At 42.4% G+C, this 23,016-nt stretch overlaps 2 protein-coding genes across 2 annotated transcripts; both read right to left on the bottom strand.

The window, feature by feature from the left end:
* Window positions 1-410: 410 nt before the first annotated feature.
* gch1 (GTP cyclohydrolase 1) lies at window positions 411-8,495 on the bottom strand. The gene is made up of 6 exons (XM_030788984.1): window positions 8,016-8,495; window positions 5,104-5,213; window positions 2,882-2,937; window positions 1,708-1,739; window positions 1,382-1,466; window positions 411-624 (listed from the first exon to the last, which is right to left on the bottom strand). The coding sequence occupies exons 1-6, from the start codon at window positions 8,374-8,376 to the stop codon at window positions 498-500; spliced, it is 771 nt and encodes a 256-aa protein (XP_030644844.1). The 5' UTR covers window positions 8,377-8,495; the 3' UTR covers window positions 411-497.
* A 1,248-nt stretch (window positions 8,496-9,743) lies between these two features.
* Window positions 9,744-20,690, bottom strand: wdhd1 (WD repeat and HMG-box DNA binding protein 1). Its single transcript, XM_030788969.1, has 25 exons — window positions 20,614-20,690; window positions 20,382-20,493; window positions 20,076-20,227; window positions 19,354-19,465; window positions 18,656-18,706; window positions 18,404-18,499; window positions 17,877-17,969; window positions 17,467-17,573; window positions 16,917-17,073; window positions 16,523-16,727; window positions 16,106-16,278; window positions 15,694-15,878; window positions 15,156-15,397; window positions 14,650-14,787; window positions 14,353-14,509; window positions 14,015-14,129; window positions 13,636-13,767; window positions 13,063-13,261; window positions 12,725-12,862; window positions 12,467-12,523; window positions 12,243-12,274; window positions 11,882-12,040; window positions 11,424-11,557; window positions 11,038-11,173; window positions 9,744-9,941 (listed from the first exon to the last, which is right to left on the bottom strand). The coding sequence occupies exons 1-25, from the start codon at window positions 20,688-20,690 to the stop codon at window positions 9,768-9,770; spliced, it is 3,333 nt and encodes a 1,110-aa protein (XP_030644829.1). The 3' UTR covers window positions 9,744-9,767.
* Window positions 20,691-23,016: the final 2,326 nt, after the last annotated feature.

Here is a 23,016-nt window from a genome sequence, read left to right as displayed (position 1 = left end):
GTCTTAATTTTGTCTAAAACTTTACTCATGTTATAACATATACGCAGTAGTCAAACCAGTCACACTAAATCATGGTCTGAGGATTACCTTTTGACTGAGTTTAACACTACCGAAAACAAATATTGACCAAAGCAGGGTATGCAAACTCTTTCCTCATACTCACATCACAGACGCAGACATCACTGAGGTTTGTGGGTTGAGTTTACCGTTTACCTCCATACAAACCACTGGACACAGGACACACACACACACACATACTGAAAGACAGCAGGTTGTACTGAGGTGAACAGACAGAGTGGTTAATGCGGGCAAATTCATAACACGGTGGCTCTACTTCATTTGAAGGCTTTCCTCAGAGATGACTGAATGTATCCAGTTTGGCGTTGGGGGAAGGGTAGAGGGTTGGGGGGGGGGGGGGGAGGTGTAGGTAGATCCGTGCCTTTTTTCTTTTCTTTTCTTTTCTTTTTATATTTGGCAGTGCAGAGGGGGTGGTCATTTCAGCTCCGGATGAGGGTCAGAAATTCATCTCGCGTCTTAGGGTCTTCCCGAAAAACTCCCAACATTGTGCTGGTCACCGTCTTACTGTTCATCTTCTGTACTCCCCTCATCACCATGCACATGTGGCTACAGGACAAAGAGTATAAGTTACTGTTCATCTTCTGTACTCCCCTCATCACCATGCACATGTGGCTACAGGACAAAGAGTATAAGTTACTGTTCATCTTCTGTACCCCCCTCATCACCATGCACATGTGGCTACAGGACAAAGAGTATAAGTTACTGTTCATCTTCTGTACCCCCCTCATCACCATGCACATGTGGCTACAGGACAAAGAGTATAAGTTACTGTTCATCTTCTGTACTCCCCCCATCACCATGCACATGTGGCTACAGGACAAAGAGTATAAGTTACTGTTCATCTTCTGTACCCCCCTCATCACCATGCACATGTGGATACAGGACAACGAGTATAAGTTACTGTTCATCTTCTGTACCCTCTTTACCTATCTATCTGTCTGTCTGTCCATGTGTGTGTGTGTGAGTGTGTGTATGAAGATAGAAAAATAGACAGACAGATAGATAGATAGATAGATAGATAGATAGATAGATAGATAGATAGATAAACAGACAGACAGACAGACAGACAGACACATAGACAGACACATAGACAGACAGACAAAACTATTGTTGAGTACATGTCTCTACTCCTTTACTCAATAATAAAGCTAACAGCTATGGACACTTATCCCTCTTTATATACAAGTGCTGTTCTCACATAAATTCTTATGTTAGAAGGCAAACAGAAAAAACTGTTGAAATATCAAAATGGAAAAAAAAAAAAAAGGAAAAATGTTGACATATTGTGATCGGCGGTCCATACGTTGCCTCGACGACGACTCCGACGCCGGCTGGCTGTAAGGCCTCAGTGATAGCAACAGCAATTTGTTTGGTCAGTCGCTCCTGAACTGAAATGTGATAAACAAAGACCAAATCCATTTGAAAATGCACACAGATCTATGTTTAATATCTCAGATGAATCAGAGAATGTACTGTTAGAGCCAAAGAGGAAATGCACGCGCAGTAAAACATTATTATAACATGAAAAATATTATTACCTAAAAAAGGCATAAACATATTGAGTTTCAGAACTGATTTCATTTTACAGCTTGTTCTCCTGGATAAAACCAAATGTGAATGGTTACTTACCTTGTAAGCGCCTGCTATAAATCTCAACAATCCTGCGACAGAGAAAAATGTTTCATTATTTGACTGCATCAGCCATCAGGATTCGACTGAATTTTTTTTTTTTTTTTTTTACAAAGAACGGAGCTCTTTGCTACACTTCTTTTGTTCTTTTTTTTTTCCAACTTAGGAAATGAGGCATCCAAAGAGCCTTCAGATGGAAGCCGGCCTTGTTGTGTAATTAGTCACATGAGAGTTCATGTGTGTCACTAGATGCATCATAAAATGTTAACAGCTCTCCTCTGACTTAGGACAGATAGAAACTTCTCACACTCTGTTTTTCCTATTACATTCAACCAAGCAAGAGGATGCAAATCGACCAAAACAGAGGATTCAGGATCACTTTAATGAGTTAAGAGAATGGTTGTTCAGGCAATGCTTTAGTTCTAATTCAGTAAAAGTTATTTTTATCCCATTTAAGTAAAGTCACTGACAACAGATTTGTCAAAAAATGTCGTTTGACAGTCGGGTGGTGCCCTCGTCCTGAAGCTTTATTAAAACACTGCAGCTGATCACTGTAGTTTCAGAAAGGACCTGTTGATTGTCAGGGCATCTTTCCTGCAGTATGTGTGGAAGTGTGTGTGTTGTCTACACTTGCGTAAAACTGTTCTTATACTGCAGAGTAGCATTATGTCTCAACCAGAGTAAATGAAAAGACTTAAGCTCCAGGTATTGGGGTCAGATAGGATCAGGCACCTCTTTGTCACTTGTACATTGTAGGTAATCTTCTTAGAGTCACTCACTCACTCTCACACAATTCACTGAGGCTTTCTGATTTAGAAAAAAAAAAAAAAAATCTCGAATAAGTCAGTGGAGTCTTTCTAAGCTACACATAGATCACTAACTGATCCGACAGGTCCTGAATGTGCCATTTTTTTTTATTAAGTTGAGGTTTATCTTTAATCATTTCAGTCACAAGTCAGCTAATATCATAATGCTGGTTGATAACCTCTCTGTGAAGAAAACTGATTCAAAAGTATACATTTTATATAGTATGTATTTTATAAGTTTCATTTTTAAAAAAATCATTAAGGAGGATTTAACCAAGGTAAAGTGTCAACTTGATCCAGACGTCAATAAGAATTAATTAGCATGAATTAATATTAAGGTGTTGCTCATCTATAAACGTCACTCCCACCTTGCTAGTTTGCTGAGACCAAGTACCCTCTTATTGGGAAGGTAGCCTATATGGACCTGCAGAGAGACACAGAACAATCTGACATTGGAGCAATCCGATCTTCCAAACATGTGATTTTTAACATGAAACATCTGCGGTTAGTGTTGGACTGGTGAAGAGAGAAGGTTGCAGAGATCATTGTGTTAGCAGAGGAAGGCCCCACTCTCACAGCCAAACCAAGAAAAGCCCTCGTGAGAACGTCGTGAATAGCGGCTGCAGTTCAGCACGGCCGTCGAGCGCATATGCCAGACCAGTATACCTATAATCTTTGCATCAAAAACAACTGTGACTGGAATAATGACAGTGGGGTTTTTTTTTGGTTTTTTGTTTTTTTTTTTGTCCTTGGATATGATGGTTAGATGATTGGTATAGAGATATTAACGACAGAGTGACATCATGGAAAAACTGGGTGAGGAAAAACTAGGGATGAATTGTCTACCGCTGATAATTAAGGGATGAAAGGTAAAAGGATGAAGAGATGCAGACAGCAGCCAGAGAGAGAGAGAGAAAAAGAAAGAGGGAGAGGGAGAGAGAGAAAGAGAGCGAGACACAGAGAAAATGGTGTGTGTGTGTGTGGGGGGGGGGTCTGTGTGTGTGTGTGCACACAAGTGGTTGCCTGCCTCCGAGCGACTCTCCCCTCCACCATCCAGCCCTAACTCCACTCCACCTCTCCACTCAAATGTCAGCAACAATTTGATGAAGCCGACTGAGAGAAAGGGCAGCTTTGACTCGCATGCAAAGATTTTTCCCTCTGTTCTTTTCTCTCTCTCTCTCTCTCTCTCTCTCTCTCTCTCTCTCTCCCCCCCCCCTCCAGCTCTCCTCCTTCTCTTCTCACTATCTGTTCTGTTGTGATAATGCCACACAAAACGAACGCTATTAAACCCCCTCTTGGCCCCCTTTTGGCGTTTCGCAAAATTTAACTCGAGGTCCTTTTGAATAATAAGAAATAAAAAATAAAAAGAAGATAAACCACTCACGCTTGCGAAACAAGCGTGTATCACCTTCAGAGCTAAAGGGTAAAGGACTAAAGGGCGTTATACAGCCTCAGCAAAAGACAGGCTAGATTAATATAATACAACGAGCAGAGACTGATGGAAAGATAAAAAGTCATTTTGCCAGTGAAGCATAAGGCAAAGCGAAAGCATTCACGATTAGGTCTGTACTCCTGATGGAAACAGAGAGGGTCTGGGAGAGAGAGGGACGCTGATATAAGGGGGGAGGAGGTGGGGCGGGCGTGTGGGAAGTGTCAGAGTGAGAGTAAAATAAAAAAAAAAATTTTAAAAAAAGGGGGCCAATGCACACCCCTTTGAAAGAAATTGGTGAGTCATTATCTTGTTCCCGGAAGCGGCAAGATGTGAGGTAAACAGATGAGCGCGGATAAGGGGGCTGCGCTTGTGACGACAGGGAGCTATCAGCGGGGGACAGAGCGGAAACCGCGGCCCCGCGGACTGAATCTGACAAACAAAATTGCCATAGCGGAAAAAAAAAAAAGGAAAGAAAAGAAAAGAAATGGGGAAAAAAAAAACCTGCGCTTGATCAATGGCTTGCTCTATCATCACCAGCCATTTGCACCATGAAAGGGTTTGACTACATCTCTTTTGTCTTAAATGGCAGACACCTGCAGGGGCGCTTTCAAGGGGGGAGGGTACTAAATGTCAAACCTGAAAAATAAGACTAGGAATTGTTTCGTGTGAATCACAGTAACAAGATTTGGACTTGTATTCACTTTTCACGGCGGTTTAATTATAGCAGCTCTCAATTATAGGTTCACCAAACAACAGTAACTGCTCCTTATCAGTAACTTTTCCGGAAATTTCCGCCCACTGACCAAACGTCAAGATCTAGGACAAAAGGTAATGAGAGTTAAACCTGAAGATGTTTTCAAAATTTCAGAAGTACTGAAATCCAATGATGCTCTCAAAATGTCCTTATATTTCCTGAAACCGTTTAATGAAAATGTTTGAGGATTAGGATAATATTCCAAAAGCCTATGGTAATTACACAAAGATAAAAATACTTGAACATCATATGTTATAATTAAAAAGAAATAATTAATCCAGAAAAGTGAACAAATTTCTGAATTTTTTTTTTTCTGAAAATTACATTTCTGATTATCTGATGAGTGGTTCTATGAGTGTGACCATATAGCTGGAGGTTGGAAAAGATGTGTGTGTATTTCTTACCCTTCCAAAGATAGGAACCAGGTGATGTTCACACATGGAGAACATGTCGATGTCTTTCACGATGACCATCTCATCGTGGTCTTCATCAAAAATGGCATCGTTAAGGACATCTAGAGGAAGATAAAGAGACACCCAACTGGGTCAAACTGAAACTGTAGCACAGGTGTAGTAATATATATGGCCCGACCACATTATTCTTTCTTCTTATCGCTTTAGAAGATTAAACCAAAAAATAAATAAATAAATAAAAGCAATCACATATTAGGCCATATACTCTTCCTGTTGTTCTCTTATTTTATTCCTCTCTGCTCTACGCTCGTATCTTAGTTCGAATAAATTCGGCTTTATCTGGTTGTGGAGACGCGCTCTCCTCTCTCGCTCGACGGTTTTAATTTCCTGACTGCCTGTCTCACGACCTGGACAAAGTTTCCGTGGAAACGTGCTGAGCTGATTGTTGGGACTTGTTGCTTCAGGGGTCCTGTTGTGTACACGACTGCCATTTATAGAATGTCGCTGTCGTTTGAATGACTGATGATAGAGAAAGGTACGCCCAACAAGCACCACAAAAACAACAATAACAATAATAATAATAATAATAATAATAATAAAAGAAATTATGCTTTAGTATCGCAATTTTTCTCAAATGCCACTTAACATTATATCTCACTGTGGGAAATATAAAAGCACATACCATTTAGCTCTATAACTAAAATGCAATAATTTACTACCGGGTCTCTCTTGCCACTCTGAGACGAAGAACTGTAATTAGTATGAGTTTCTGATATGACGTCGGGCCTTAGAAACCGTGCCTGCAGTGAACGGGAGCTGTTTTGGTTAAATGTGGCAGTTGAATTGAATACCAAAGCCACTCAGTCTCACTCAACCTGAGGGCAGCAGCTGTTCAGAGCAACCCGTCACCCGCCTGCTCCACAAACAACACCCACACACACACACACACACACACACACAAACACACAGCTCTCAGATGACGCCTCCACCGTCAAAAAGAACAGGAAATCAAATCAGCATCTCCCTCAAGTCATCTCTCAGCCAGTCACCATCACTGCATGCACTCGATTACACACACAAACACACTTACAATCAAAAGCAAACACACGCGCCAAAGACAATGAGTCGTCATGGAAACCCTTGGAATCGTGCAAGGGGACCTGGGTTGGTGGGTTGTGGGGGGGGTCAACCAGCAAGGGCTATGACTGAGTGTGCCAGTGGAAATGGTGGGGGGGGGGGGGGCATGGTGACCCAAGCGTCAGAGGACAGGACTGGCTTTTAATGAGAGGCAATAAAGGCAAGCTGTACACAAAGCCACAGGAATAATGACGTGATGGCTTTAAACAAAACCACCGCAACCTTTAATCATCATTCATCTTTGATGGTTTTATGGTGCAAATGTCTTACCAATTAAAGCAGGTACAGCAATGGGCTTTACGACTGACTTTACATGATACTGTAAAGCCCCTGTATCAAAGAGTATTTTATGATTACATTCAACTGTCTCATACAAATGCGATCAGTATAACGAAAACGCTCACATGGATTTAAAACTGTGCCAGTCGCTCTTTTATGTCAAATTCGGGCTCCGTATCTAATCGACAAACTCATGAGGCGTTAATGAAATACCAGAGAGCTGGCTGTGGTTTATACGGTGGACTGCAAAGCTTGATGGAAGTGAAAAACCACCTCCAGCTTTGAGTTTCCTCAGTCCTGCATCACTCCCAGTCACTTCCTGTGAACCAACTGCTTCCATCTCCTTAGGCATTAGTTTATGAGTCACCCATCGAGCGTACACTTTAACAGACTGAACACAACTTCAACCACACACACACACACACGCACACAGTATTCGGACATACAAACTTATCAATAAGCAAGGCACATATTTAGGTTGAAGACACAGATATTGTTCATGGGAGTGATGCATAACTGCATTTTCACCAAAGGGGCGGTGCTACTATAAGCCAATGGAAAAAGAGGAAAAGCAGATGCTTCTTCACCACTTATATTCTAATGCTCCCCATGATGTCCAGATCTGCGAGCTGGACCCAAAATCAGGGTCAAGGGCAACGGGTGCTTAAGTCAGTCTTTCTAGTGAATGGACACTTCTTTTTGGTGCATTCCTTAGATGTTCCAAATGTGTTTCTTTTACTGTCGGTAATCATTCAACATGCACTGGGCCCTAAAAAACAGCCTTAAACTAGGTCCAGATGTAAAACTGGGGTGGGGGGTGGGGGTAACAAAGAGGGGGCAGTTCCCTGGTTCCACCACTTATACCAGAGCTTGTGCACAAACTGCAGCTACATCCCCTCTTCAGCGCAAACCACAGAAAACTCAAACAATGTGTGCTTCTCACCCCGGACTCAGGCAAGAACCTGTTGAGCCATACCGGTGACCTGTTTCACAACCACAGAGATGTTACACGTGAAGACTTTAAGAAAATCAAATTGAAGTAGCTCTAGGCAGGGTTTTGTAAATTTGTTGAATTTGGATAATGGTTATAAACAAACCGTTAACATTAACATCAAGTAAGTTAATTGTGTTTGACAACCATCAGCACGTATGTAGTACAATGATTTTAAACTCCTGATTGCATGATCTCTATAGTGTGACATAATTAATGAGATCACATATACATACACGAGTAGGTAAATTATAGACAGCTCTGCTGAGTGAACTTAAAAGAGTTGGTTCAGGCATAGATAAGGGCTATACAAAAGGTATGCGTACAGTGACGTAACACCTGTTATATACCTCTAATTAGACGTTCATAAAAAGAAATAGATGATCGTTATATGTGTTTCGTTTTCTCTTTGATACTTTCTTTGAACCCTGACACTGAACAGAGATGAAAGACTGTATAAGGACGTGTGTTGCGGCGTCGCATCATTTCGACTCACCAATAATTTTCTCTTGATAGCCTTTGGTGAAAAACTGCATGGCAGTTGCAGCTCTCCATGGAGTTTTGATAAGTCCCTGTCTTTGAGGATCTTCCCCGAGCCCCCTGAGAATTGTAGTATAGGCAGCAGCAATACTTGGCAAGCTCATCTCGTTGTCTTCAATACTTCGCGTGCGCTCTTCTCTCCAGCTCTCCATGACCGAGGATGGCTGAGTGCTCACCTCACCGGTACTCCCTTTTGACACCCCGCTCATATTCTGCACCTTCACCGTCTGTCCAAAATGTCCATTTAAAGAAGTGTCGTTAGAGGCTGATGCATCACTTTCGCTGGGTTTAAGTTGCTTTTGTTTGGAACGCTCCATTTGTAGTTAACTAGCGTCAAACTAACGTCTTTTCACTTTAGTCTTCGTGTAACTTGTTATCACGGAGCTTTCCCACCGATTACCCGTGTACAGAGCGCAACGTTAAGGTATAACCTCTATCAAAGTGCACAGTGTAGGGACAAATTGATACGCTATGGCTTTATAAACATTGGCTAATCCTTATGAAGCGCCATTGGTCGCTCAACCTCAGTACGTCACGCTCTGTCAGTGGCTTGTAAGAGGATGAGGGTTGCAGTTGCCGGTCATTCACGTTTAATTCATGTGTGCGTCTCGCATAGTCAAGCCCTGGAGCAAGTTGAAAGCCGTAGTGTATAGATATCTGTATTCGCATTTTGTTTAGTATCTTAATTCGAGAAACAAATCCTTAAAGATCATTCGTTATCGCTGAGTGGCTGGACTGCAGCGGTTGGAGAGGTTCGTCACGAGACAGAAATACGCTCAAACTTTTACGATTACGATTCTCTCCATCATTCTTCTTGACAAGTTCTTACCCTCACGGGGGTAAGAACTTCTCACTCAACCAAATAACTTGGGCCACAAGTCAAAGGCTAACCAATGGTAAATAAGTGTCTTCTTATTGGACAGTCAACTATTGGCCAAATTAATCTGGCGACCTGAGAACTTCAGCCTCGTGGAACACCTCGCGCCCTTCCTGCCCCTACCTGGGTCACTGACCTTCCATCAACAAGTGGGAAAAATATTTACCTTATGTTTAGACACTGTCTGAAATGAGCGAATTTGAATTGCTATGTTGTGCAATACATTTTGCGACTAATTTAAATATGCAGTCGGTAAATACGCGCGATTCATTTATTTTGGTTGTTTCTATTACCAATACTGCTCTGCTGTCCCAAACCAAGCAAATTTCATAATAACACATAAAAAGCAAATCAAAATAGTATTTTATTAATACGTCAAAACACTACACAGTTACATTTAACAACAATATTTACAGTCATTCAGAGATCACATCATGGTAGATGAAAACAGCTCTCTCTCTCTCCATACACTTTCAGTGCCTAAAATACTGACACTGTTCGATCGTGGTGAAGGGAATGCACGTGTCTGGTTTTGCAGTTGTTAGAGAATCGAATAAAACAGTTATTCAAGAGCTTTAACAGCTGCCATGCACAGGCAGTTCTAAACCCCAGATTTTTTCTGCTGAGGAAATAATGAAACACAGGGGTGTGAAAAGCATGCAAATCGGACATCAAAAACCACACACCCAACCATAGCGCTTGAGACATGACACGAATGATAAATTATACAAACATAGCCAAAAATAAAATATTTTTATTTTTTTTATAATTAAAAGAATATTACCCTAGAGTAAAAAAAAAAAAAAAAAACGCACAGAAACAGAGTTGGTCCTAATTTTTGTTGAAGGCAAATGCTGAAAGCTTTGCAGAGGTATCCAAAGGTTTTTTCTTTTTAGCGCCGTTTTCATCCGTTTCCTTTTCATTGTCTACGTCTTTGCTTTCTACTTCTTCTCTCTTCCTCTTCTTTGGGTCTGCAACCTCTCCTTTTGCTCTTTCAATCAGTTTCTGAAGAGGAGATTGGATACAAATGTCAGTTTATGCACAGAGCAGGATAAGAACATTGAAGAAAAGGTACATCAAATAAGTAAAAACGGTTCCAGTTTTGATTTCCCAACACGTGTGCGTACGAAAATATCATCTAAGCCTCTGTGTAATTACATGGGCGAACACACACACAAACAGACACACACACACACACACACGCGCACACAAACAGGCACAAACACACGGAGCCGTGGAGTTTAAATTGCATCCATTTGTATGTAATTGCATTGACTGACCAGTTTGGGTCCAGGCAGATGTGTTTATTTTCCCTGTGAGTAGACAAAGACACTGGGCATTAAAGAGCCAGTGATGAGTCACCCTGGCTGTCTCACATATGAGTGTCAGAGCCCATTCTGCACGTTTACCACCTCCCACTCCTATTCATGTACCCTCGCCCAGGTTCACGCCACGCATACCCAGGCCGTCGTCAGCTGTCCGTCATTAGCATAAGATCAATGAGTGGGACCCACACAGCCCTTGACCAGACAGATTTCCAGAGCAACAGGCATCTGAGCCAGAGAGACACCCCCCCCCCCCCCCCCCCCCCCCCCGCACCACTAGAGCGTATTGACAGTCATTTCACCCACTGCTGAGTGGCCTCGTGGGTGCAGGGTCACGAACGATCCCTTCATGAAGACGCCTCCAAAGCAAGTGTTTTTGCAGCCCACACAGTGCTGAGTACCAATGAGGAGGGCCAATAGCGAGAACGAATCTGGTTGTGAAAGGTCTTAGTGGTGAATTATGATAATTAGCATGAAGACCTTCAGAATCGGAGAATCAGAACACACACGAGGTTCTCGTGCACGCTCCGGAAGAAATACTGTGACCTCTTTCTAAACCATGTGGTGTAACATGTCATGTGGTGTATTGGTAAATTTGTCTTTTTTTTTTTTTTGAGAAAAATGCCAGATTTTGAAATTATTCCTTTTTTGAATATCATACACAGTTTTACTACAACAGCAATTTTTATTGATCAGAAATACACAGACATAGAATCTCACACACACACACACACACACACAGAGACACAAACACAGACACAGGCACACAGCCTTACCAGTCTGTCCTCCTCTGACAGGTTCCGGAAACGGGACATAGCCTCTTTGATGATCCCTGTTTCTTCCAGATCGGGATGCTCCTCCTGAATGGCCGTGCGGTTCTCCTGAAGCCACAGTTGGAACCCCGTCTGTGGTCTGAGAAATTAAAACTGTCTGATCAGAACCAAACCGATTTAAAAAAAAAAAAAAAAAAAGAAACACTGAAAACTGCTTCAACTACATTGTTTTCTCAACCATGACGTTCACTCACGTCGCTCTAAACTGACAGATACCATATATTAGGAGTCCAGAAGATAGAATTCAGAGCCTGTGAATTCCCCTGATTGAATGTTGGAAAAACAAACACATGCGGGTTGTTCATCATAAACCTAACACAGCCTCTCACCTCCTCTTCACCACACTGTCCTCCGGCGGCGCTGGCTCCTCACTCTGCTTCTGTTTTTCTTCCACCGTCTCTTTCTCCTGCTGCTTTTTACTGGATGCTTTGGAAGCACTCATTTGCAGTAGAGTAGCCTGGGTCTGACAGACAAAAAAAACAACACTTCAAAATACTGAGATCAAAACTGAGAAAAGCATGACAGATTTTTTAAAAAAATGATTGTTGGGTTTTGGCATCTGTCACTGACTGATGTGTTTAGACAGTTTTGCTGTTTTTATGTAGGGGAAAAAAAAAAAAAACACCATTGTGCAGTGAGACCTGGCATCATATGGAAGACACAGCGATGCTCTTACAGTGGGTTTATCATCAATGCTCGTCAGAGGTGAAGTGAGTTTTATGTGATCGGTCGGACTGTGTAACCTACAGGGCATGAGCTGCCAGTGTGTTTGACAGGCAGACTCTACCTTCGACTTGGGTTTGGGCACCAGGGGCTTAAGGACTGGTGATTTGTTCTGCTTTGAAGAGTTACTCAGAACCGCGGGCTTTCTGTTCGACGCAGTCATTGTGTCCAGTACGTTGGCCACCCTCGCCTGGCCTGCTGTTGCCTTTCCGGGTCCAGAAACCTAAAGATTGTAATGGTTTAAAAGAAAACAAAAAAAAAGTTACAACACACAAGTTAAAATTCATAACGTATAACAGGCGCTATGTTGCTGTTCTCCCCTGAAAGTATAGGTGTTGATCTAATTTTCTTTTCAGAAATTGGATTGGGATATACAATCTCAAGGCTAACATCAAATGTTTCATTTAGACGGAAACCGGCCTTACCTTGAACGGGTTCACACGTCCCTCTTTGGTTACTGTGTAGAAACAAATACAAGTCCATAAATTCACAATTCCCATATCACGCCAGATAAAAACTAACCTTACACATTCATCAATGGTGTCTTTCTACATTTCAATACAGAATACAGGACATTCTAAAAATGAAAAATAATTGATAAATATGATTAAAAAAAAAAAAAATAATCTCAGTGCAATGCATTACTAACCAACTTTAGGAGAGGTTTTTTCGGGAGATCTTGGCACTCTGTTGAAGGGATTTAGACCTGCGAGGTAAAAAAACAGAAGTAAACAGGGCATCTTTTTGTTTTGAGCCATCTTCTCATTTACGTTTTCCTTCATCTCCTTGTTTACTGCACTGTTTTTCTTATGCATCCATCATGAATGATCGTATCCTAACCAGTAACCATAACCACCTCATTTCCAAAAAGACTCCTGTTCTGTTTGAAAAAGAGATCGAGGCTTACGATGTTTCCTGTTCTCTGTGACCTCCTCAGTGTCCATCTGCTCATCCTGTGGCTCCTCTTCCTCCTCATCCTCTTCTTCATAACCATTCTCCTCTTGGCTTGTTCTGCCATTGTACTGCTCAGATCTTCTCCAGTCCCCGTTTGTTTGTCTGCTGCTGCTAGGAAAAAAAGAGGGAATTTCAGTGGCATCCTAACATGTGGTTAAGTGACGAGAGGGGAGAGAAAACACACACACACACACACACCACTCTGAGAAATCCTACAGCCTATTACAACCTCACAAAACAGAACATTGTGACAGACAGCATGTGTAATTTACCCAGAATTCTGCACTGTGCTGTAATAGGTCGGTTCTTTGTCTTCCTGCTCCTCCTCTTGCATCTGATTGGCCTTTTCCAGGGCCAGCTCACTAAGGCGCTGTGCCAGGGCCATGCGTCTGGAACGGGAGGCATAGCGGATGGCCAGTGTCACCACGTTCTGTGTCATCAGCTCAGCCAGCTCCACACAGCGGAACTCCCGCTCCAGCTTACACGACAGCTGTCAAAACACACACACACACAGGTACACGCACACACAGGCACACAGACAGGCACACGCACACACACACACACAGGCACGCGCACACAAACACAGGCACACAACAGATCATTTTATTGAACATACTGGAAATCAAACACCGTCATGTGAAATCAGTCAACGATTCCTTCCAATGGCTGACCGCAACATGAAACAGGCGCAGTTTTATCCACTATAAACCCATTTCCATACAGCAGAAGAAAAAAAACCACACTATTCCACAGCGAAATGCTGGCAAAATCCAAACCAGACATGTCTGATTGAATTTAAGGAAGAAAAAAAAAAAAAAAAAAACCCAGCTCTCTCTTCCTGCGCTGATATCATGAGTGACTTACAGCAAACATCTTCATGAGGAGCTCCTGCTGTTCCTTCTCCGCCTGAGTCTGACTCTTTTCATCAATCTCATAGCCACTGGAGGACAGGAAGCCAAAGTGGTTATGGAGGAGTACAGAACGCCAGTACTGCTCCTGGTGAAACCAGACACACACACACACACACACAGATGACAGATGTTTAGACTCTAATATGATCACTCATGCTTAAAAGACGTTGATGGATGCACTGCGGGTTTCGTTCGCTGCTCGGCGCTCTTGATTCGGCGACGCGCGTCAGACCTCTGTAGACGCGCAGTGTCTCACTGCCCAGCGGGTAACAGATAATTGGTCCGCTGATCTGAGGGCAGTATTGGAGTAGAGACGTTGTGAGAGGCCTTACCTCCATCTGGCCCTTCTCTGTGGCGGTCTGACACAGGGGCAGTTTGAAGGCCAGGATGGCCACGGCAGGGCGGGGCAGAGTGGGAGGGAATCTGGAGCCTTTACAGGGAACACACCTGGAGGAGAACAGAGCAGATGGTGTTCAAACGATAACAGACGAGAGAAGCTTAAACCTAAAGGGAAAGCAGCCAAGGGAAAAATGATTTGAACAGATTACAGGGCTACGAATGTAACCAACATCTCAGTTTACTCCTCTATTGACAACGTTCTGAATATATCCCAAAAACACAGGGCACGTGAAGAAGGCCGTGGGATTTGTGACGGGCCCGCGTGTCATACCTGAGTTGCTGCGGATTCTCGTGGATCCCCACCACCCAGTAATGGTCTGACTTGCTCTTACAGTTTTCCCTGGTGTTACAGACTGGGGTCCACGTGTTTCCAAGGGAACGATTCAGCATACGCACCACGCCTTCAGAGTCGACATAGCACGGGGTCCCTAAAAAAAAACGACAAATAGCATGTGATCATCCCCCGCTGACAGGAAACCAGATGAAACTCCGAAGACAAGAAAAGGAGGAACGGACAAGAGAGAAAAAAAAAAAAAAAAGGAAGAACAAAGCGGTTGATGTGACCTACCCTCTGCAGTGAAACCCATCCATGCCAGGTAAGCTCTCCGCGAAAGGGGCAGAGGTTCTCCGTGGATGACCTGCCTTTTCTTTCGCCCAAACTGGAACAACTGCACCCCCAAGGCCTGATCCCCATCAAACCCCGTACCTGACGACGGACCAAAAAAAAAAAAAAAAAACCTTACCTTACATGGAGCTACATCCCAAGAATGCCCACGAGAATATCAATCATGTTCATTTCGACTTGTTTAATATGCTGTTCTCTAGCACAGCTTAGCACCCAGGCATTTCACCAGGCTCTACTCAAACCTGCACTCTGATTCTACGACAGCAAAGGTAAGATCAATATTTGCTATTATGAACCGTGTGTACTTAACCCTGACCAGAACAAATACGCGAAAGGCCTGAGTGTGTAACCATGTAACAGAGAGGAAAATATTGCAACTGGATGTCTCTGGGGACACAGGAGTCGGACGAGGTTTTGGGCATATGGCTGTGTGGAAAAGGTGAAAATACCTCTGTGGTAAGACACCAGGAGCTGCTCTCCGTGCCCTGCCATACACACCACAGGTCCGGGCAGACTAAAAATCTCCTTCTGGACTCCTCCGATAGAGAAGAGCCTGATAAGCAGGCCGCTGGTGGCTACAGCTGCCCAACCCTGCCCCAAACACAGAGCCTTAATGTCTTCTCCTTTGGGAAGGTCCACCATCCATTCCTTATTGGTGTCCCATGAGGAGAAGTGTAGGCATTGAAGTTTACTGTGCAGAGAGAGAGAGAGAGAATGAGGACACCAGTAACGAGGCTAACTCAGGGACACAGGCAAAGGGAGCATAGGTCAATTTTATGTAAATACATACAGTTGATAGCAGTGAACCAAGTAAAGACCTGTGCAATCTTACATAATTAGACCAAAATACATAATTTCCTACTTTTTTTTTTGAGTGGGATAATGTTATTCAGTCATCCAAACACTTCAGGTATGAGAGGGATATGAAGCACAGTTGAGCAGAGGTAAGCCTGGCACTTTGACACATTTGAGCGTGCGAAACTTTACCTGGCAAATTCGTCGGTCCCTTCACAGGCCAAGAGAACGGCCTCTTGGGACAGGTCAGCCATGGTGTGGTTGTGAGTGTTGGTAAGGTGCATGGCGTGATGAACAGCCGTGTCGTGAAACTCCACGTCGATGGCGTTGTCCTGCTCATCGTTGTACCCACGGATTATACCGACGGAGTTCCACATCTAAAAAAGGAACATACAGAGCAGAAAAATGCAAAAAAATCAGCCAACAATTTCATTTAAAAAAAAAAGCCAAAGCAACTTAACATATCCACTGGAGGACATTAACTAATTGATTTATTAAAAGCAACCGACAAATCATTTGGTAATGCTGACCTAAAGCTCAGCGTTAAGTAGGAAACAGTCAGTTACGGGTCAGTTACAGGCTCACTCCGGTGCCGAGGTCTCACCATAAAGCGATGCATGAGGTGGGCCGGGGTGGAGCCGGGCTGGAACGGTCTCTGCGGTGGAGTGGGCATAGGTCCCTCGTAGACAGGGCGGGGAACCGCCGGGGCTGCCGCAGGGAGGATGGCACTGCTGGCGTCGTCGTCCCCAAATTTATCCAGTTTCACCGAGCCCGCGTCTGGAATAGGATACATTATGTCATCGCTGACGTGGAGAGAGGCCTCAAAGGAAAAAAAAAAACTCATAACCTGAATTAAAAGGGTTTTCAGATAAAAAATCTTAAAAAAAAACAAAAGCAAAAGGAAAGAAACTATCAGTAAAAGCTGGACATGTTATGAAACTGTCTATTCAGGAGGTGATGCATTGTAAAATAGTGAACAAACATATCAGGAGGTAAAAAAAAAAAACACAACATCACACACCTAAAGAATTCTCGTCATCGTCCAGGAAGGCCCCTCTGTTGCGCGGTCTGCCCGTGAGAGGCATGAGGTCATCGTCCTCCTCCTCGTCCGCCACCACAGGGTTCTTCGCAGGAGAGCGGGTATCGCTCAAGCCTTCGTCCAACGGCAGGTCGTCAGCTTCATCAAACAGGTCGTCATAGTCTTTTGCCTCTTTACTCACCGCAGCCTGGACCAGAACAGCAACAAACACATCCAGCTCATCACCAATACAGCGTTCGCTGAGAACCAACAGGCTCTTCTTTGATTTAACCAACGGTACATTTTCAGTCGGAGCTTTAAAGATCTTGATCTGGTGACAAGCTTGTCGCGAATGCTGAACGAACAGTTTAAGAGAGAGCTTTGTTGCGATGCTGACCTTGTCGGCTTTGGCTGTAACACCAGAGGAGGAGGACGAAGAGGAAGACAACCCGTCCAAGAGCCCCAGGCAGCCCTCCGTGTCCGTGTACGCTATCTGTCCTCCAGAGGGATGCCAAGCCATCCCACACACTGTGTAGCCTTTCTCGTGTTTCTGCCTGCAGGGCAAAGCAGAGGCAGCAGCATCAGCAGCAATCCCATACAAACACATCCACACAAGGTCTATGCTCAGTGCTAAACCAGTCGTCGGCTGCCAATATTTATACAAATATGTACACAAACGCTGAGGCTGTGTAAGTACATTAAGATCATATTAAGATTTATAATACATCAGCACACATGTAAAAATATGTTCAACAAATGAAAAACATTCATATGTTTCTGAAGTGCAGGGGTACTGAGACTAAATAACACATCTTAGCTTTAAACAGATTTGCATTCATTTCAACACACGCTGAACAAAATGACAACTGTGCCACTGTGAAACTATATTACAAGTATAAGAGAGACAAATATTCAACGTTATAAAAAGGCAAATCTACGGTATTTACCTCTCGACACACAGCTTGGATTCCACATCCCAAATCGCCAAGTATCCACCTACTGTACCTGCTGCCAAAAATCTCCCACAAGGAGACCAAATGACTACGTTTATTGCCTGGTGAAAAAGATCGACACGGGCAAAAACAAGTCATGAAACTTAATGAGTACATAATCCCATTTGCATTGATATACTTCACACCTCTGAGTTTTCCAGTTGTAAAACTTACTCTGCTTCAACAAACAGGTGGGTGTGAAAATGTTTATTAGCACCTGAGCCACACGTTCCAATGGAACGGGATCCAGAACATGCAAATAAAGCCCCCTTCAAATGAGCTACCATCATATTCCAATGTCGTAAACACAACGATCCTTGTTCCAGTGTAAAGAGCGAGATAAAGCCTGTTTATTCTCTGCTGACCTGGGTGATGGAGTCATCGGAGAGCGTGCTGACATGGTTCCAGGTGCTTCTCTCGTAAAGCTGCACGGCCGTGTCCACAGGCACGGCAAGAACCTACAGAAACACATCATACACCCAAAGGCGATGTGTCATCATATCCACAGACCCATCAGAAATCATTACAGGCTCATGACGTTGGATGGTTTTAGATTACAGAATGTGCAGCATGCGACAGGAGGGTAAAGATGAGATGCATAGATTATCCTGATCCTGTGAGGTAAACTGCTCTCAAGTTACATTTTAGAAACAAACAACATTTCCACAAACACAAAACTAAACTAATTCATCCGAAACCCAGAATTAGAAATGCAGTGCTCTGTACATAGATTCACCATTTATATTCAACCCTAACATGTTCAGCTTTCAAAGTGCTCCCTTAGTAACTGGTATTTTTTTTTTTTCGCCTTGGATGTTTACAGCAGAAAACATACAGTATTTCTACTTTCAACTATTAGGAAAGGCCATCAACTATCCATAAAGACAGTAACCTTTCCAGAGCGCGGTTGCCAGGCGAGACGACACAGAGATTTGGCGTTGCTGACATCACTAGACTTCTGCAGTACTTTCAAATTAGTCACTTGGACCTTTAGGAAAAAAAAAAAATTCATATAATCAGAAAATCATTTTACACGCATGATAATGTAGTACAGCACATGACCGAGTACAGCTGCATTTTAAATATAGTGCTTTACTTCAGAAAAAAAAAAATGGGTTAAAACAGAATAAACTGAACATAATACCTGTTCTTCTATTTTCCACACTGCTACTGACCCATCACAGCTAGAGGAAGCCTGGGGGAGAAAAAGAGCAATTACGCTTTGTGTTAACACACTAATCTTCAGAACTAAAGCTCATTTGTTTCTCAATTTGATGTACTCTGACTTTTGGCACGGGAACACCCTCCCCTCACAATTTTCTCCCGATTCGAAAATGTCCAAGTCCCCATCCCTCTGCCCCAACTCTACTGAGGTGAGCCAGGCTACCACACATGGAAGGTGTCGACGACACACACGGAACAAGCTGTGCAGAATCGCGGAGAAACCCAACACGGCTGGATGGGAGCGCTAACCACATAATTATGCTCACAAACTACACAATGGTTACTTGTCCAAAGGAACGTGGCCAGTACTGTGGCCCTTGGATCCCAGTCCAGGTGGGATTTGAACTGCGAAGCCCAGATGTTTAAAACACGCTCACAAAAACAGGAACGCGACAGAACCAGCTGTCCAGTTGAGGGCTCAAAAAAAAAAAAAAAAAAAAACTGCCTTCTGGTAAATAACTATGTTATTTACAATTGGCTCGCTCAAAACAGTTTCCCAACACTTGCATCAGCAGCCTTACTGGTAAACGGTTTCTTAAATTACATATGTAATCCATACACGCTCAGTGCATCCGAGCGAATCGGCTCAGCACACACACTTAGACACAAACCACGTACAAGGAACTCATCAGCTGGGTCAAAGGTCACACTTAGGACGGGAGCTTCGTGGCCTCTTAAAGTTTTCTGCTGACTGCTGTCAGACACCTCCACCACTTTAACCAAGAAGTCACTAGAAGGAAAAATAATAGTTATCGGGATAATCCTGTAAGACAAAGCAAAGGTGTGGATCTTTGACATCTAAAGCAGGAAACATGTTAAGCTCATTTCCTAAATATTCTGACAGAAAATCAAACAACCTGTTTGAACATCTGAGTGTTGTTTTTGTAAATCAATATTCAAACAGACCTTGTACGTTAAAATAACACAATCAATACAGCAACATGGTTCGAGCCTTCATTTCGGTAATGTACCTGTTTGCAAATCAATATAACCAGTGATCAGTCATACACCATCCGCAGAAACTAATCATAAACGATCAAAACAATCTCTTTTTTTTTTCTGCTGATCATGGGAGTTAGAACAGACAGGAGTCTGATCCTGATATTAAACCATTAAAACCCATGAGTGTATGACTCATGCAGAGACTGTATGAATGCTTAATGCCACACCATCAATTTTAGTCTCTTACTGTGCAAGCTTCAAGACAAAATAGGGCACTCCAAGGCATAAGCATGCTTAATGACACAAAGGCCTACTATTTCAGGTCACATGAATATATGCATCATGGATATAAAACCACTTATTTGCTGATCTATTCATAAATACATATACACACACACCTAGATCCAGCTGCCACTCTTGACCCAATAGAATTGAAGGTGACGTGGTTTGCATTGGTTGTAAACCGAGTGAGTATTCCATCTGGATCACCGTCAGGAAAAGTATGAATCTGCACCGTGTTGTTGGATACCGCTGTGACCAATTTCCCATTCTGCAGGGGGTAAAGGAGCATAACTGAGCGCTCAGAATGGTTTCATTACGTTAGTGCGAGTTTCTTCCTTATTTTATACATGAACTTACTGAGGATGACTGCTAGCTCAAACCATTTTACAAACAAGAAATTAAACTCGGAATAAACAACATACCTTTAAGGCTAAAGAGTAGGCCTTCTCCCCAACATTAACGGATTTAGGATCATCATCATCGATGCTTTCCCATATGCGCACGTCACCATCGCTTCCGCAAGTGACAATGCACCTGCAACGAGATGAAACACTTGAATTCAGTAAAGCTAATGCTTGGGTCAGTATCTGTCACGACGCAACAATGATTCAAAAACTGACAAGTCTGAAGTACTTTGATTTGATTCACACTTACTTTCCGTCTTCATCAAAGCACACATCTGTGTGTCCCTCGGAATGTCCATAGCGCATAGGCTTTCTCTCACAAGGCATTGTTGCACGTAATAACAGTCAGGTCCGCTTTTACTGAAGAAAGAAATGTGTTCGATTTTATTTCTTTTAATGCTCTAATTTGCTTACTCTAACTTGCTAGCTAAACGGAGAATGAATCTGACTCTACCTAGCGCAGTTCTGCTCTGGGATCACAGTGTTTGTCCATGAGCAACAAAGACATTTAACAGTCCTTGACGGTAATTTCAAACAAGCCATATACAATATCGACAAAATTTCAAACGTCACAGTATACCTCTCGCACACTTAATTAAAGTGTTATTGTGGTTGGGGAATTGACGTTTGACTAATGCTAGCTAACAAGCTAGGCAGCTATCGAAAGGTCCCAAGTTCTGTCTACTACATTCACGTTAAACAAATAACACACTGTGTAACTGTTATATTCTGTGTTTAGTGACTATTGATACTATATATATTTGCATGTTTTCTAAATTGTAATATCGTCGTTTGTTTTTTATCTCGCAATACTCACGTTGTTGGCGGCAATTCTGTATTGTAACAATTTGATTTTGATTCGTCTCCCGCGCTGAAAACACTGACGTCAAAGGGGGGTTGGCACTTCTGATTTATTTTTCAATTCCAATTGGTGGAAGCTAGAAAAGGTGTCCCACCTCTTAATATGACGGTTTTGGCCCGGCCCCTTCATAAAGTCTCATTTTTTGGCTTCTTCACGGGTTTAGATCAGTAGATGCTCAGAAAAAGACATCAAATAAACACACTCTATGTCTTAGGTGTTTATAGATTCCAGAACCTTCAGAAGATAAACTTTGCTTAATCAAATAACAGACCTTCAATTAGACCCTCAGTAAACCATTATAACATTAACGTTAACCTCATAAATGTAGGCAGGAATTCAGCCTGTGAGTTTTTCCGTAGGGGGATGCACATTAAGCTGTCCCTGTGCCTTATTGGAGTAATATGATACATGGAAAAGGAAATAAGCCTCTGACCACTGTCTGACATGGTGCTGCTCAGAAATTCAATATAGAGAGGGTAACAACAGGATATGCCCACACATCTACACATACTGGCTTTAGTTTAGTCTTGTTTTGTTTTTTTATGCATAGATAAATAGATAGGCCAGTTCATTATTCTGTATATCACACCAACAATGTGACTGTTCTGAGTCATCTAAGGAGACACATATACACAGTGTTTTATGAATGCTCAAACATGGCCTGAACATATGATGCGCATGAATATTTAACAGTTATGGGTTTAGCGGATCAATAATTATGGCTCCTGTCTGTGTCGATTTGGAATCATTTTTCTAAGGTGCATTCAGAGAGTTAAGTATTGCAAACGAGTTGAACATACATTATGGAGACATGATCTGTAATGCACATGGACTATTTTTACACTTGTTTACCATTTGCATCCCAGGGCAAAATGTTCTGGACCTTCTTCTCAGAAATGTAAAAACAGTTTGTATCCTTTGATCTGGCTTCACATTTTTTGGTTGTCTGAAGGAAAATGGTTCTCTGTTATTATCTGATCCCTTGGTTTCTTTAAAGTATCGTCCATTTGGTGAATCATGTTTATGATAATGATTTGATAATATATTACAGTAGCTGTTTCTTTTCTAACCTGTATGACTTTTCTTCTGAAGATGAAAATCACATTTCTATGTGTGACTGACAACATTCCAAACTAATTCCATGGCACAGTAAAACACATTATACTCAGACATGGAGCTGTGGTGTTTATTGGTATTAGTTAAATGAGTATAATATTTGGAAGCAACGGTGAGTACTAGTATAAAGACTGGATACATATGAAATTCAGCTGTTACTGATATAAATGCTTGTAGTGTTATAGATACTGGTTTGTTTCTTTTCTACACAACAACAGAAATGTCTATTGACGTTAAAGAGTGGTGCATGATACCATATGACACAATAATGAAAAATGATATCATACAGTGACCCCTATCACTTCAACTCCCAGTCTATATTTCAACTGCCATCTGCTGGATTTGAGAAATGCTACTATTTCAACAGTATGTGTCATCACAGTTCAGTAAAACCAAGGAGACAGTTACTGACTTATTACCATTACTGGTTAGTTCCTGTATTGCATATACAAGGTTTAAAGAAAGTACACTTCAGGACGGTCCAGTTTGGTAACGTGTGTGTCAAAGACACAGAGGTTATGGATGACGGTCATAAAGGTGCGATCAACAAGATTTCATTCCATCCACATTTTCACCATCCCGGCCCATAAATTATTTTCATTTGTCTTTGTTTCAATTTCTAGTTCTTTCTTCGTGTTTGCAATTGAGTCTTTATCCTGCATAGTAATTATCCCT

This window comes from Chanos chanos, chromosome 1, assembly GCF_902362185.1.
Source record: "Chanos chanos chromosome 1, fChaCha1.1, whole genome shotgun sequence".
In the NCBI taxonomy this organism is placed as follows: Eukaryota; Metazoa; Chordata; class Actinopteri; order Gonorynchiformes; family Chanidae; genus Chanos; species Chanos chanos.
This window is presented reverse-complemented; position numbering and strand designations above follow the sequence as displayed.

Coding starts and splice junctions, on each gene's coding strand:
- gch1 (XM_030788984.1), bottom strand. CDS start 8,376: ATGGAGCGTTCCAAACAAAAGCAACTTAAACCCAGCGAAAGTGATGCA. Junction 2,938..5,103: donor TGGTTCCTATCTTTGGAAGG/GTAAGAAATACA, acceptor GTCTCTCTGCAG/GTCCATATAGGCTACCTTCC. Junction 625..1,381: donor GGAGTCGTCGTCGAGGCAAC/GTATGGACCGCC, acceptor TTTGTCCTGTAG/CCACATGTGCATGGTGATGA.
- wdhd1 (XM_030788969.1), bottom strand. CDS start 20,690: ATGCCTTGTGAGAGAAAGCCTATGCGCTATGGACATTCCGAGGGACAC. Junction 19,466..20,075: donor AGAGTGGCAGCTGGATCTAG/GTGTGTGTGTAT, acceptor TTTTCCTTCTAG/TGACTTCTTGGTTAAAGTGG. Junction 11,558..11,881: donor TGCCCAAACCCAAGTCGAAG/GTAGAGTCTGCC, acceptor TTTGTCTGTCAG/ACCCAGGCTACTCTACTGCA.